The following is a 17,122-nucleotide window of genomic DNA, read 5'->3' on the forward strand; positions in this document are numbered from 1 at the left end:
TTAAATTCCTACCAATTCAGCGTTACTTGAGATAAATGGAGCAGTATCGGTGCATTTACCTTTATTTTGGCGCAACATCTGCTGATATAGTTCCAACATAATCTTTTTCGGAAAGTGACGGTATTTAGGAATCTTTACGATCAATTAATTGTGGCGTTTAATACCACGATTAATTGTGAAAACAAGTAATTGTGACATCCCTAGTCCCAACACCGTTTCATCATCAACACAAAATATTTTACCGATTCAGATGAATAAATCCTGATTCACTGTAGAGCTGTGTGCAGCACGATGACTCACCCAACCTCCTCTGTCCTCCCTCTCTCTCTCTCTTGTCATACACACATATACACACCAGACTGGTTGAAAACAACAACCCACATGTGTTTATTTGCATACAGATCAGGGAAGCCAGATCCGAAGTCAGAACAGGACCTCTCCTGCATCCTTTCTCTTCCTTCACTTCCACAGTCTGCCTTTGTAGTCGTGTCCTCTCGTGCTCACTTATCTGGGCCGCATCATGACGCTGCAGCGCATGACGTGTGCACCAAGAGCCAGGACAGATTAGCTGCTTCTCTCCCTCACCTGGCCTCCATCTCTGACCAGCTTGCTGCTCTTCATTACGTCAACACACACACACACACACACACACACACACACACACACACACACACACACACACACACACACACACACACACACACACACACACACACACACACACACACACACACACACACACACACACACACACACACACACACACACACACACACACAGCCTTCGACTAACAGCTCATGACACGTATTAAGTCCCTACTTTCCATAATTGACTTAAATGGAGAAACCTAAACTGTGTCACTGTGTCATCTGCTGCGTGTCAACAACAAAACAGAGGAGATGGATAGATCAAAAACAGATAGTCGTTATATTAGACAGCTTGGTTTAGGGCTGGGCAGTTAATCAAAAAATGATCTAAACCCACATTTAGAGCCTCTGTTTTCCCTCCTTTCATTCTCCCCCTACTAATATGCACCATCCCCTGAAAAACAAAGTGCAAAGTGAGCCTCTTGTACCCAAAAAAACATAATCCAGGGTCTCCACTATGTACAGTAAGTCAATTACTGCCGCAGTCGCTGCTGCTGCTTCAGAAATGGAGGTACATGCACAAGATGCACACAAGTTAAAGCAGAAGTAAGCGATATTTTTGTGTTAATATAAGTCTTAAATAGTTATATCTTCCGACAGCAATCACTTACATAGAGTGTTTGGACCGAAACACGGGTCTGTCAGTCACTCTGCTCTGCTCTGAGCCGAAGAGAAAACTTTTCTCGTATCCTACAGTTTTTATCCAATGAGGAGAGAGAACGGCATGCAGGGCTGTGTGTGCAGCCAAGGGACGCCGTGAATGTGGTGACGTAGGGACGAGGACTGTTATGGTGCGTTCAAGGAAACTCGTAACTCGTGTTTTTCCGACCTGTGAAGTCGTACCAGTTCGATCTGGTACGAGTTCACGGGTCAGAAGTTACGAGTGGCCGTTATAGTGACTTTCACAGGTAAAACAGGTCGGAAAAACACGAGTGGGTTGCCTGGAACGCTACAAAGTCGTAAGTCGTGACTTGAAGGTGTAATTTACGGTTTCAAAAGCCTGCCTGGAACGCAGCATTAGCCAAAACGACCGGATAGCTTACTTCTGCTTTAAAGGGATACTTCACCCAAAGTCGATAATTTGCAAGATTTGCTGCGAGATGTTCTTCTGTGTTTACATCAAGCATCCAATGGTTTACAACGACGGATGAACATCTCGCACATGCTCATCAACATCAACAGAGCCACTGGGAGCTACTGCTACAACAGGGCTAAAAACAGAGATCAAACTAAACTTTTCCTAACAACTTTTTCATGTGGCGGCTTCAGGACACTTGGGTCAGTATACGGACGAGCAGTATGGAGGTGTTTGGATGTGTGTTTCTGACGATTCAAAAGTAAACTATCCGTCGCCATTATATGAAAATCTGTTGGCAGCCAGACCCCCCCTGGAACTCCAAAAGAGTTTTGATGACTCCAAAAGTTCTCTGTACCCCTAATTGGTATGACGGTGAGTAGAAAATTAGTGAATTATGGATTTTGGGTGAAGTATCCCTTTAAAGTGTGCTTTTTGTTCATAATTCATCTCCTTCAGCCTTTGTGTTATCACTACACAATGATTTGTTGTCAATAAACACACATGGCGATGTTGCTGCGACCGAACTACACAGCTGGTAAATGACTGGCTGTTTGGCTGTCACTCGCTGTGATAGGCTGCTTCAATGAGCCAGGTGGGACTGTCTGTTGGATGATTGGATGTGACCGGTTGTTTATGAGCTGGAACATATTTCTTATGCTCTTTCATGTTGTGCATTTAGTGGGTAGGTCTTCATTTTGAATTACAATGTATGTGTTTCGACCATAGACTGTATAGGTCTAGCGATGTGGCTCAGATTACAGGTTAGAGCAGTGGGGGGTATGACATCATTGTTTCACAAAAGATCTGTTATAGGGGACAGCGTTTTCAGATTTTCCCACTCTGGGACACGTTTCCAAAAAATACCGTTCTCGCAGTTTTCGTCTGGACGAAACGCAGATTCAATGTATGCATGTACTGTGTCCTCAGTGCTGAGGGGAGAAGGCATATGGAGACCAGTGTGATGATGAAGTGACTTCAAGTTTCCTCTTATACACTGGATTGTCAACTCACCAAAGCCTTAGTCACATGCTTGGATATAGCAAACACACACACACACCCAATAAAACACCAAATAAATCCAGATGTTTTCCTCCAGAGCCACATCTGAGGAGAGATTTGTCAAGCAGGCAGGAGGACGCAGATTCTACCAACTACACTCTGCTTTTATCTGGGTGCAGTAACAAGTCGGATAGAGAAGCAGACAAACAGGGGGATACAGAGAGAGAGAGAGAGAGAGCCCAGGATCCATGTGGGCAGAGGTGGAATGTGGGCCAGGGAGATGTACCAGGGCTCGCCAGTAAAAGTAGGCCAGCGCATCTGCCAGCCAGGCAGACAAAAACATGTCGTCACTGCTCAGAGGAAAGGCTGGGGAGCTTGTGTGTGTGTGTGTGTGTGTGTGTGTGACAGGGCCTAAAAGCTCAGCCCCTGGTGGACCGAGCGTGTTTGTGTTCTTGTTTTGCGTGTGCGTTCTAATTTCCATCCACATGGAAGCGTGGAACAACGCAGAGCAGCAGTTTGTTCTAAACCCCGCTGATCCTCTGTAATCCTCTCCACTGGTGCATCCTCGGAGCAGCCGGGACGCTGTGTGGCTGCACTGGTCAATAGCTCTCTCTCTTTCAAACACACACACACACATACACACACACACACACAAACCACCTCAGTGAGGTTACATCTGCCCCCACAGGGCCCCCCGTCAAGAGAACTATCCTCAGATTTGTTCTCCTCTATACCTGACCCTGACTTCTTGCACACACGGTGAAATTGCCGCTCCGAGCTTCTCCCTGAACTTCTCTCTGCCTACGTAAACTGAAGCGAGCTCAGGGCAGGACAAGATTTTCTCTGTGAGCGGCAGCACACAGCTCTGATGTCTGCTTCCAATGAGTCCTACGCTGACTCAGGAATGAAGCGTCACACAGTTTTTTTTAAACTACATTTTTCTCAATTTATTTACTTCAAACACTTTTTTTTATTTTAGTCCGGTCAGATGAGATTAATTATCTCAGGCAGTTGATAAGTTGCAAAAAAAAATAAAAAATAAAATACGGAGCAGCAGAGCAGGAATGTTGAAATGCAGAATGAAGTCAAAGAAGGCCCGTAGCACAGATAACTAGGTCAGTGAGCTGTCATCCCTGTTGCTTTCATCGCCGGTATTCAAGGCTGATAAGATCCAATCAGGAGGCGAGGCAGGTGTTTGCATCAGGTCTGTGTTCCTGTCCACTACAACACCACCCTGGGGCGGCTTCAGCAGCGTTTCCAAAAGTCTCACTCTGGGCTGCAGTGGAAGTGGCAGATGTAGAATTAAAGAGGAGAAGAGGCAGAGAGTGGTTTTGGTTTTTGCGACTCCACCGGCAGGAATTTGGCCAACAGACAAACAGTGTGGTGAAGGGAAATATTCCAGATGACAGATATTCTAGTTTGCTGCTAAAGACAAATCTGTTTACGACCAGCTCTACAGTATGTGAAGCAAGACGCAGCCTGTGAGCGGTGAGCAGGTTCGGAGCGGCAGGCTCATTTTCCCTAAGTGCTTTCATGTCGTGCGCTTACTTGCACTATTGGAGCAACACGAGCAAACCCCCACATACTGCCTCGCTTCAGGCCTCTCCCTCACTCCACAATCACTGTCTCTACTGTATCACACAACTCAGAGTATAATAGTCAGTGTGTGTTAAAGGGATAGTTCAAAATTTTGGCAAATTGGCCCATTGCCATAATCCCTATAGTCATAGCAGTAGGTTCGTTATCTTTAATTGTCGGTGCAAGCTATTTTTAGAACAGTGGAGCAGAGCCGCGAGCTGCTCAGAGCTCATGGGATTTCTTGGTTTCCCTCATCAAACTCATCAAATACACAATCCAACAAGTTGTGAGCTGCACATTCACCACGCTATGAGATAATAACAGAACATTACGAGACAGAGTTGTTTTCGAGGTAAATTCATGCAAAACTGCTGATGCGTGTTCCCGTCTGGAGCAGTTTTTCAACAAGCAGTCTCTGCATTTACCTCGAAAACAACTCTGTTTCGTAAAGTTCCATTATTATCTCATAGCGTGGTGAATGTGCAGGTCACAACTTGTCCACCAGAGCGTTTTGGAGTTGTTGGATTGTGTATTTGATGAGTTTGATGAGGGAAACAGAAATCCCATTAGCCTCCGTAGCGTAGCTCTGAGCAGCTCACGGCTCTGCTCTGCCATTCTAAAAACAGCTTGCACCGACAATTAAAGGTAACGAACCTACTCCTAAAACTATAGGGATTATGGCAATGGGCCAATTTGCCAAAATGTTGAATTATCCCTTTAACAGGCCAAAACATCGGTTTTAGACTGACGCCAGGTTTTAGGCTGTGGAGTAAAAGCAGTTTAGGAAAGCTGCTGAATTCAATGACCGACCTGTTAGGAGAGAGGTGGGAACATGAACAACCTCAAGTGTGACAAGATTCAAGCCTCTAATTCACTCTCTGTGTGTCCAGGATCAAACAGCTGCTTGAGGCTGCAGGTCTCTGCATCGGTGCTCACTCTAAGACAACATGGTAACACAACGACAGGAAGGATGTTACTCTAACGTTCTGCTTTTAAGACTGACACGCACGCACGCACGCACACGATCGGTTAACAACTGATCAATGTTGCACCTGGCAACAGAGGTAAGGTTCATCATTCCAACCAGCCGGCTCTTCATCTGCTCTCCCATCGTATACGGAGGAAAATATTGTCGATCATTTGCCAATGGACCATTAGATATTGTCAAACAATTGTTCGACAGAATATTTGAAATTGTAAATCATTTAACTATACATGTATTTATTTGTCAGAGTTATATACTCAAAAATGTCAAAGAAAATGTACATTTTACTTTATTTCAAATTGTGATCCTGAATAAACTAACTGAAATTTTAAAAAAAGAGGTCCACGCTTCAAATATCAGCAATGAATAATAAAAGTGAAGATTATTGTATCAGCTTATATCCGACACTCACAGCAGCGTGACCACACACACACTCTCTTCTGTTGGAGCAGAACCTGATTGGTGACTTTTCTGCTGAACGCTGGAACAGGCCCAGGAGTTCCTAGAAGAATGACACAGTTTCACCTGGCTCCCGCTCAAACTCAGGTCCTCACTACCTGATAAAAGCAGTGGAGTTGATTCTTTACAATGACAGATCCTACAGTCAACACACTATAGCTTAACTCATTGGTGAAGCCTGTTTGTGTGTCTGAGCTCTGTGACGCACAACAAATTCACACAGCAGGCTTTCTCTAGGATGTGTGTAGTGTGTGAATGAACAGACACACCTCTATTAGGAAAACAGCCTGTGGCACCAAGTAGGTCAGCCAGCAGGAACATGAAAGGCTGATTTTAATTGTGTGTAAACAGTCAATTTACATTCATAAGTAATGATTAAAAAAAGGGAACCTGACTTTGAACTGAAGCCATATGGCCCTTATTATATTAAGGCTGAAAAATTAAAGTAAATATCATCAAAATCATTATAGTATGCCAGTTTAATGACATGCAATATCCAAATGTGTCATTAGAAGCCATGCAGCCTCTGCAAACATTATTAAAGGGACAACGAGGAGTTTCTCCATCGGCAGAACGAAAAATTCTGCGACAATAAAAAAGTCTCATATACTATGTGGATGAATCTACGCTACCCACACTTGTTAATGGGCCCATTTTCGATAAATATATCGTTTTGTCTCTATCGTTATTTAGTTATTATTAGTGGTGGCGGAAATGCTGGGCGAGCCGACCAGCGTTTTTTACTTTCGGTTTTCGAATCTCTGACTTTAATTCTTGATGAATGAAAACATGAGTCTGTCTTGTGCCGGTCAAAGAATTTCATGGTGTGCGCGGAGGCTCATAAATGTAGTGTGAAAACGCTTCGCTTTTCCAAAACTCCTCGTTGTCCCTTTAATTTTATAATTTTTTCATTGACAATTAAATACATAAATTAGAAATCTTAATTCATATTTCTTTTTTTTAAGTATCATTTAAGTATCATATTTTTTACCCATCATTTATCACAGTATGGTTAAGACCTAATTAGACCAAGAACATGATGGTTAATTGAATCTAACATATTGGATTTAAAAAAAACGTTGTTCTCATGGATGATTAACATAAATATGTAAATTATCACAATTTGTTGAAGTGCCTGGTCAGAGCATGAGGTAATTGAAAGACCTGGTTTCGGTTTAATTTCTTCTGTATTCAGAAACGTCATCTGTTATTAATTATAACACTACAGTTAAATCCAGCTAACATCTCCTCTTTGACGCCGACGCAGACAAAAGGCTGGCAGACGGTTACAGTGAAGCTGTGACGGTGTGAAGCGGCGCACCGGTGCCCCAGTCAGACAGGGATCAAACAGGCTTGGGAATGTGACATCGGGAACAGTGGCTCTTGACAATGGGGCCGAGGGGACGCAGCCATGTGATATAATGACATTTGATAGGAAAAGCCATTTTTACAGTGGGCCCGGGACGGGGTGGGTGTGGACTCCACAATGCATGTGCATTCTTCCGTCGGTATATGCATCAGCGGGCACAGTGGGGGAACAAAAACCCATCAAACATTCACCACAGAACACAGTGTACCAACGAGCTGGAGCGGAGGGAAGCGTTTACATTAGCTATATGTACAGTGGCCTCATGATGAGGATGAGGAAGCTCATGTCAATACTGATAGTCTGCCTTTGAATAATGCATTGTAAGAATATTTATCAAATCTGAAACATACCAGTAATTTGAGGAAATTCCTTCGGGATTAATAAAGTATCTATCTATCTATCTATCTATCTATCTATCTATCTATCTATCTATCTATCTATCTATCTATCTATCTATCTATCTATCTATCTATCTATCTATCTATCTAGTATAATATATAGATTATACAATATATTATATAATTGTATAATATAAATTATACAATTCCCATAATATGTTTTATACTGAAGTGTTGTTTCATATAAATATGTTTTATACTTAAGTGTATAAGATAGATGCAGCTTGTAAGAGATAGATTCTTATATGTCCATGACAAATGTCATTCTAAAAGCCTGTGTTATAAGACAATGGACACTTTCATTTAGCAGACAGTGTGTGGAGAGCAGATCTGATGTCACTGGTGTGCTTTTATTTGCGAGCTTCAGCAAAACATGACTTCGTTAGCTTTAGTACATAATGTTCTTTAGCGGCTCTGTGTGGCAACTATATGGACGGGGCGTCTTTCTGTACACTCCCCTCACCCACGCGGCTCACAGGCACATGTGCACACGCACGCACGCACGCACATTTAGACACTTGCTGCACGACAAAAGAAAAAAAGAGAGAGAACTAGACCCCCAGACTAGAGCCACTCAAGTCAGTCAGTAGCTGCTGGAGGTAAACAGTGGAGAGCAGTGAGCAGCAGAGGGGGAGGGGAGGAGAAGGAGCTTTTTCCAGCAAGAGCAAAATAGTCCCTTTCTCCAGCAGCAGAGAGAAAAGCAAAGACACTCCTGGTTTTCAGTGTGGTGAGCTAGAGTCAGTGGTTTATGCTGAGATGCATTAAACCGACTGATGATGGAAGGTTGCTATGCCTAAAGCTGTAAAAAAAAAAAAAAAAATGTAAAAGTTGATACAACCACAATAAGGTCAAACAAAAAAATAGGTTCAACCTGTACGCCGAGTTGACAATAGTCAAATCACTCCACGTCGTGCCCTCTTTTCACACACGCAACTAAGGACAACAGAGTTGTGCTTGTGACGCAGGTCTCCACCTTTAAGACCCAACCACCTCCACCCTCCGAGTACAACACACAGCAACCCAGTAAACAGCAGTGTTTTCACCATAACCACTGACAGACAGAGCCTCGGGGCCACTCAGGCTCTGCCCATTCCCAGAAAAATATTATGTGAGCGACGGGATTCTGCACAGAAGATCCTGCTGCCAGATAGTAAACAGCTATCATCTTAACCACAGCGCTCTGCTCACTTACTATTGTCAGTCTGCTGCTGCAGCTGAAAACTGCACGCCTCGACACAATCCATGTGTCTTTTTGGTGACAAACCTGCGAGGTAATGATGACACCAACGTGGAAGTGAAAGTGAGGAGGCTGGATGGTTATTTGTAGCATCTGCATGACACCTGATGAGGACAGGTCAGACAGCTTCTTTGTTGTTATTTTACCGTTTGACATATAGGACACTAGCCTACCATCTCCTGAGTCTAAGTAACTAAATAGAAACTAGTTAATTCCTCAAAAATAAAAAATAAACTGAAGCTGTTTCCTCACTTGTTGAACCAACTAAAACTAAATTGAAATAAAAAAAAGCAAACTGAAAAACGAAATGAAAATAAAAACTAATGAAAATTTTAAAACAATAACCACCTTGGTGTGGGGATCCTGAATGAAAGGGAAATGTGAATATTTGTTTTGCAAGTTGATTATTTATTGTGTGCGCCCCTAAAATGTTAGTTAGTCTATTCACTATTACAGGATTACTTCCCTACTAATTAACCCCTAAAGAGAGAACAAGTATTATATTGTTTAAAATACTGTTTGGCTGTTGATAACTGATGACTCTTATGATTTGCATATACCAGACTCACTACAGGCATCCTGGGTCCAGTATGTTCATTATGTTGGGAAATGTTCATTGATTTCTGGATTGGAGATCATTGTGATCACTTCCCTGTTTTTTGTTCCCTCATGTATTCATTTCACCTCAGAGTGGATCCCTGCTCTCTTGGACCGCCTCACACACTCCTCATGTAAAAAGGTGCCGGTGTGAAGCACTGACAAGAGTTATGCAGCTGGAGGGGCCAGCAGGCAAAAGAGCTCAGAGTGCTCATCAGTCTCCACGGCCAGTGGGCACGAATAATAGCCCGGTTTGGAGCTGCAGTCCAGGTCTGTCTCCTCACATAAAACCCAGAGCTGCAGGCTTTTCAGAGCTGGAGCGCCGCCCGACACAACAACAGAAAGATGGACTCTGAGTCTCTGAGTCTCCGGTCTCTGAGCCAACTGCTCAGGAAAAAGAATCTTTTACTGCTAAAATGAAAGAATCTACTGGAAACTGATTAGACCCAGTCAGACAAATGAAGTGTCAATATATTGACCCTATAGTTGTGAGTCAACTGTTTGCAGAGAAAGCTGCAGACGTAAGGTCAACTTCATCTGATTAAATGACTTTATTTGTATGTATCATTCTACACTGTATTATGCAACAGTTTTCCAGATGGTAGACCCCAGGAAGACTAGCTGGTTGATTATTTGGTTTGGTTTTGTTCTTTTCCCCAAAACACTTTACTTTACTTATCAAATACGTACAAATTATCTCAAACGGAACATGAAACAATACATTTTATCTTCTCTCTATTAGACCAGCTGTAGGCCTCAGCTAATGGGGATCCATAAATAAATAAATAAACTAAACACTCATAAATCCACAGTGACATCTTCCAATTGCTTTATTTATCTGCCTGTCGAAAAGGATTTTTTTTTAATATTTACAGCCAAATAAATGAGAGCCCTGGCCCCTGAGACCTGAATACGTTTGGTGTCTTTATTTGACAATTGACTTAAAATAGCTATTTTCCGTTGGCTGAGCTGACTCATGACTGGAGCCCCAATCTGTCTTTCAAATTGAATTGTGAAAAAGCAGAAACACGAGACAGGGTACTATCTGGTCAGCTTTGATTAAAAGGAGAGAAAAGGCGACAAACAACTTGGACCAAGAACAAGAAGCCTGAATCTGGTTGGCTCACTGTGGAGGATGACTCTTACTTCTGTATGCAGGTATGCAGGCCTGTATGTACTGTAGGTAAAATGTCAGGTTTGCACTGTCACTGACAGATAACCTTATGGACTTTTCTCTGTTGTGCTATAGAAACAAAGATCATCCATTGTTTTGCAAGTCAATCAATGCTCTGGAGTTTGGAAAGGAGAACCTGATTGGTGGGAGATGTTTTACCTTTGCCCAGAAAAAGTTGAGAGAGGGTAAGAAAACAAACCAGACCTCCTTGGTAACAAATGCATACATTCCAAGCTCTTCATGGTGTGTGTGTGTGTGTGTGTGTGTGTTTGTGGGGTCATATTGTTTTCCCTATGTTGAGAACAATGAGTGTCTGAAACGCAGCACATATCTGTACATCTGTGTCTCCACATGACTTACACAGCGTGACAATACAGTCTAAGGGCGCCTATATGCATCAGTCAGACAGCTGCTGTTTAGTGTACATATCAACAATGACCTATATAGAAGGTACTGTAGCACAGGACCAAACACAATATGAATGACTCATGGGGATAGTTCAACATTTTGGCAAATTGGCCCATTGCCATAATCCCTTCTTAGCAGTAGGTTTGTTACCATTAATTGTCGGTGCAAGCTATTTTTAGAATGGCGGAGCAGAGCCGCGTGTTGCTCAGAGCTACGCTAATCCGACAACTCCAAAACGCTCTCATTGACAAGTTGTGACCTGCACATTCACCACGCTACGAGATAATAACGAAACGTTACGATACAGAGTTGTTTTCAAGGTAAATTCATGCAAAACCGCTGATGCAAGTTCCCATCGGGGGCAGTTTTTCGGCAAGTAGTCTCTGCATTTACCTTGAAAACAACTCAGTCTGGTAACGTTTCGTTATTATCTCATAGCGTGGTGAATGTGCAGGTCACAACTTGTCCACCAGAGTGTTTTGGAGTTGTTGGATTGTGTATTTGATGAGTTTGATGAGGGAAACCAAGAAATCCCATGAGCCTCCGTAGCGTAGATCTGAGCAGCTCGTGGCTCTGCTCCTCCGTTCTAAACATAGCTTGCACCGACAATTAAAGGTACTAACCTACTCCTAAAACTATGAGGATTATGGCAATGGGCCACTTTGCCAAAAATGTTGAACTACCCCTTTAACTCAGTGAAGTTAGTATGCGGCAACAGCCTTGTTATAGTAACTGAAACGGGGTAAACACAAGATAAAAAACAGATAAATGCTTCTATATTCATCCCTTCATCTCTCAACCAGTGACAGTGTTCACAAAGGAGGCAGAGAGAAAAAAAAAAAGATACACACACGTGTTGTAATTAAATCACAGCAGCCATGTGTTGACACAAGGGCATAAAATTTACAACAACGTGCTGGAGGACATTAATATCTGAGGGTTGATGAGCTTCAGGAAAAGCCTGAAGTAAGAAAGGTCGTTGTGTCCCCAGGCAGGCTTTGTTGCTTTCCATTTCACCTTCATGTTCCAAAACCAACTCTCCTTTCATGAGTGGAACAGCCAGAAAAAAACAACCCACAGAGCTTTCTCTGTTTCTCTGTCATTTGCTCTCTTTGCCCTACAGGTGCTGGAGCGTGTCTATCTACTGTACGGAAATACAAGCAGTACTATCACTGACAACAGGATACTGGTACATAACCAGGGTCTACTCACTTACATAACTACGGCCCCAGAAAAGGAACTTTTACGATGTGGGCTAGACACATAGCCCTTTTTCAACAAGAAAGTCCTGAAGCTATACTCTACGCAGGCCTGCCGCTTCCTACAGTGTCCACATTGTCTCAGTCTGAGGATGTTTTCCAGGAGAACAGATACTTTGTAGACAGAGGGAATTTACCCGTTGCTATATTTAATATAATCCATTTTCCCTGCTAACTCATTGTGACCTTTAATTTTGGCCCAAAATGTTGAACAGAGGATCACAGGACTGCATAACAATTGGAAATGTGAGATGGGAAACACGAAGGGGGAATGGGGCAGAGGTGATATATAGAGAAGGAAACAGGTTGGACAAGAACAAACCCGAACCATTCTCTCTTTGAGTCGATTAAAAAAACAAGCATCAAAATGCACTCATTCAATTACCTTAAGTCTAATCAAAAGGCAAAAAAAAAACTTAATTATGCATTAATCAGGTGCATAAAACAAAACTTTATTGTCCCTACACATGCTCAAGAGAATTCTAATTGTAAGTTTTGTTATGCGAGTGCAGATTAAAGTGTCTGCAGTCTAAGAGAAATCCCCAGCTGCTCATTTGGCCGCAGCATTATCTCATGAGTGCTAATCACATTATATAATAATAATAATCTTCAAACAGTTGTGAAATTAATAAGGATGGAAGAGGAGGACGGGATGAGAGGATGACAACACATGCAACTATTTATCGTGAGCATGCTACCGTATGAACAGAGTTTCATTTCTCCTGTCTGGTGGTTTCACAATTATCATTCAAATGTCAGCTGATTGGGCTAAAGGACGGCGAGCTCAATCTGTTTCAACCTGCAAGGAGGGTCGTGTTACAACAAGGAGAAGCGCCGACACACATCTCCACATCTCACGGTAAAATCTAACAGGGGAGAAAATATACAGGTCTGCACTATGAGCGATCATTATAGTAACAAACTGGGATGGAACCACGCATCTTCACACAAAAACTCTCAAGTACACGTGCACACACTTTCTCCACCGATGCTGATGTCAAAAGCCTGAACCTACATAGCCTAGAGTGGCAAAGTCCTGCCCTTCCGATTCCAGTACATGGGTCCTCCACTTCACCGCCTTTTTCCAAGAGCAGGAAGATAAGAGCATAGAAAGAGGGGAAATGTGGAGAGTTGAATCGCTGTGGATGGAGAAGGAGGGGAGGGAAAGGGTGATGACATAACATGTCGTCTTTCTCTAACCCTAACTGAACAATGGCACAATAAACTGTCAAACTCTTGACATGAAAAAATATCATTTAAGCTTATAAACTACATTTGTGTAATCCAAGGCATAACGACTGGGGGATCCGAGAATAATTATTTTCTGTCAATTGAATACCATTAATTATTTCCGCTCTGAAAGGTCCAATGGGGTCTTCAGCACTCTATCCACCTTTTTCCGAACGTCAAAAAGGTAAGCCGGTTTTGCCCTTCTGGTGGAATTGAATGTTTACGTTTCCATGGTTTCAGTAGTGCGGTAAACGCATGGATCTTTTTTCATTTTTTTTTTCCATTGAAAATCTGTAATCAAATGTAATCAAATGGATCATCACACCAGCTTTTAACAATAGATATCACACAAATGGACATCCATTGTTAAAAGCCAGCTTTAAAGGGACAACGAGGAGTTTTGGAAAAGCAAAGCGTTTTCACACTACATTTATGAGCCTCCACGCGCACCGTGAAATTCTTTGACCGGCGCAAGACAGACTCATGTTTTCATTCATCAAGAATTAAAGTCAGAGGTTCAAAGACGATCACATACCGTCGTAGTCCCGACCATAAACAGCGATTCGGCGGCGTTATTCTCATGACTCGCCGGGCAGCGTCCGCGAAACCGAAAGTAAAGAAACGCTGGTCGGCTCGCCCAGCTTTTCCGCCACCACTAATAATAACAAAATAATGATAGAGACAAAACGATATATTTATAGAAAATGGGCCCATTAACAAGTGGTAACGTAGGTCCATCCACATTAATATGAGACTTTTTTCGGAATTTTTCATTCTGCCGATGGAGAAACTCCTCGGTGTCCCTTTAATAGATCCATACATTGGCTGCAATATGACACTAGTGAAACCATGGAAACATACAATTCCACCGGAAGAGCAAAACCGGCTTCCGTTTTTGACGTTTGGAAACTTGTGGATACCATAAACAGCTAGATCCCTGTTGCTGACTGTGCGAGGACATAGAGTACAATCTGCCGTGGCTCTCCAAGCTCTGCAGCACAAAGATGTCTGGCTGAGCAGATAGGAACAGTACAGGGGATGCAACTTCACATAGAACAAGGGAAACTGAATCCAGAGAGGGGGGGCTTGGCCATTACAAACAGCACAGCTGAGATGTTAACAGAATTAACCCCCCCCCCCCTCCAACCCCACCCCCACCGCCCCACACACACAGCCTCTCTCTCGCCACCAGCTGCCTGGTACAGAGCTGCTCTCTCTGCTCTGCCTAAAAAAATCACTGCTACCTTGGAAACCTTTGGACCGCTGCTGCGAGAACTGCATTCCCCGTTTCTCTGCTGCTGCTGGGACGTGTGAGAGTTGGCACGGAGGAGCGAGAAGTCGACGACGACGCGCTAAAAGGAGTTTGCATTAGTAATGAAGTCAGTGCGTGCCGTGGTTGCATGGGGGGGGGGTTCACTAGTTAAGCAAGCAAACACCTGATGTGCAAGGCAGATGTAGTAATTACACAGGACTGTACAAGGCTGCTTCACTCATGGATTTAATTTATAATGTGATACTCCGTTGGACTGCTCTTGAATTTAAATGGCTAATTACAGATATCCTGATCATCAGTCATATTTCTGCCTCACTGGCCCTCAGGATGGAGAAGAACACCATGTTTTATGAGGAACTGTTTACCTACTAGGTTACTCTTAATCCTAACAGTGAGATACCCGATCTCTCTAAAACAGTCCAATCTAGGGGAAAGAGATAATGCCACAACAAAAGACATTGCATAATCTTTTTAAGTCAAATATTTAGACTTAGTTCCTATCAGTGTGTCTGGATTTTGTAAAGCATGGAGAGTATGAAGATAACACATCACTGTGTACTGGTGGATCTAATAAAGACACTGCAAATTTGTGCTGGTCCTTGTTATGATAAAATAAAACATGAGCTCTTAAATGTGTTTCCGATGGCAAAGCAAAGGAACCTGACTGCCTTAAGGCTATAATGATGTAGGATCTCAAGTATTGATGATATGTACATAGGCCTACATACTGTAACGTCTTACATCTATTGTTGGCACAGTGATTACCGTCAGCTAGTGACACACCTGACATTAAGAGTATGGGAGCTCAGTTAAAGGTATGAACTTCCTTATTCAATCAAACTTTATGAACAAGATCGTCCGGTACCATGGAAAAAACGAAACCTAAGAAAAACAGGCATCTAGTTGGGCAAGAAAAGTGACAGTGAGCAGCTGTCCTAAATACTGAGAGAGTGCAGGCCACACATTGGAGGATTTCTTTTTTGACTCACCAATCTGGATAAAGGAGGCACGTTCGCTGCCCTGGTTAATCCCGTTTCAGAAACCCTGTGGACTGTTACCTGCTCCCTGCTTCTGAGATTAAACAAATTCATGAGTTGCCTTAATCTGCCAGATGTCAAGCCTGTGTGTACACGTGCTGCTGAGGAACTACAAACTTCATTTATAAAGTGGTAAGTGTTAAAGTGCAATGGGATGTGCTACATCTGTATAATGATGCCTAATGAGGATTTCAAGTATTGAATCCACACTGACTGGTCAGCTGACATATTGAACCTTCATTATTTTAACCACCACTGATTATTTGTTTCAGCAAAAGGACATCATACAGTAACAACATTAATCATTGATCTTTATATTTCACATAAATATAGTTATTATAGATTTATATTAGTTTCCTAGGCGACAAACAATTTAACACATGTGTATGGACTGTAATAGCTAATATGGATTGTTCTGGGTGGATAACTTCATTAAAAGAAATAGATTAATAGATAGTGGAAGATAAACTAATCATTTGAATATAATTGATCTCGAGGAGAAAACAGATAATTACAATCACTTGCATCATTTCTCTTTCAATATGCTTTCAGCCACCAAAACATTTGCCACCACAGCTCTCAAGTTGCCTGGTTCAGGTTAGCGAGCCATGTTACTGTTCAACAGCTGAACCGAGCTAATCTGCTGCTCCCCACCTTCAACACAGTTTAAAGACTAAAGTTATAACCCGTTTATATATGAATAAAAGCATTTTCCATTTCCAGGCTCTTCTCCTGAGGTAGAGGTCAACTACACATCAGGACACACACACAGAAACACTGTTAGCAGAGCTGTAGCAGGGATGGCTCATTGATGACTCTCACATATTATGCGACAAAAAACAAAGACATGAAGTAAAACGCCATGACGGTGACAGTGTGGTGATAAGGAAACGAGGTTCTCTTAATGTTATAGCTGTCAATGTGTGTGACAGGTCGTTGTTAGTGTGGATGGAGGTGTGTGTGTGCGTGTGTGTGTATGTGTGTGTCCGGCTAAGCTTACCAGCACAGGAGAGCTACAACGAGGCACACCAACAAAACGCGCAGCCTCTTCATTATCTTCCCGCGGGGACCAACATCCTCGCTCTTTGGAGTTTTCTGTTAATTTCTCAGGCTACACAACACACCGAAGACAAGCCCGGGGCCTGTTGACACTACAAGATAACAAACGCCTGTATTCTCCGGCTAAAGACCTACACTTGAGGTGTGCTAATTTTCATTGTGCGGACCCAGTTGTCCGCCTCTTTTTCGGTTTTAGCAGCTACTGCTGTTGACGGGTAGCTGGCTGTCGGTAAGTTCAACCCATGCTCTGTGTCCAGCCAATCAGACCGCAGCGGAGGATTTGTGGACCAATCACGGGCGACGTAGCAACACCGAGGAGCCCGCCCCCTGAACGG

General features: G+C 42.8%; 1 protein-coding gene across 1 annotated transcript in view; it reads right to left on the reverse strand.

Annotated features, from left to right (window-relative positions):
• The window catches only part of suco (SUN domain containing ossification factor), a 54,990-nt gene extending 38,012 nt beyond the window's left edge, over positions 1–16,978 (reverse strand). Inside the window, exon 1 of the mRNA XM_083970602.1 lies at positions 16,729–16,978. Coding sequence (XP_083826728.1) covers positions 16,729–16,781 — 53 coding nt within the window. The 5' untranslated portion in view covers positions 16,782–16,978. The remainder of the gene's footprint in view (positions 1–16,728) is intronic.
• Between the last annotated feature and the right edge of the window lie 144 nt (positions 16,979–17,122).

This window comes from Trachurus trachurus (assembly GCF_905171665.1).
Source record: "Trachurus trachurus genome assembly, chromosome: 4".
Taxonomy (NCBI): Eukaryota; Metazoa; Chordata; class Actinopteri; order Carangiformes; family Carangidae; genus Trachurus; species Trachurus trachurus.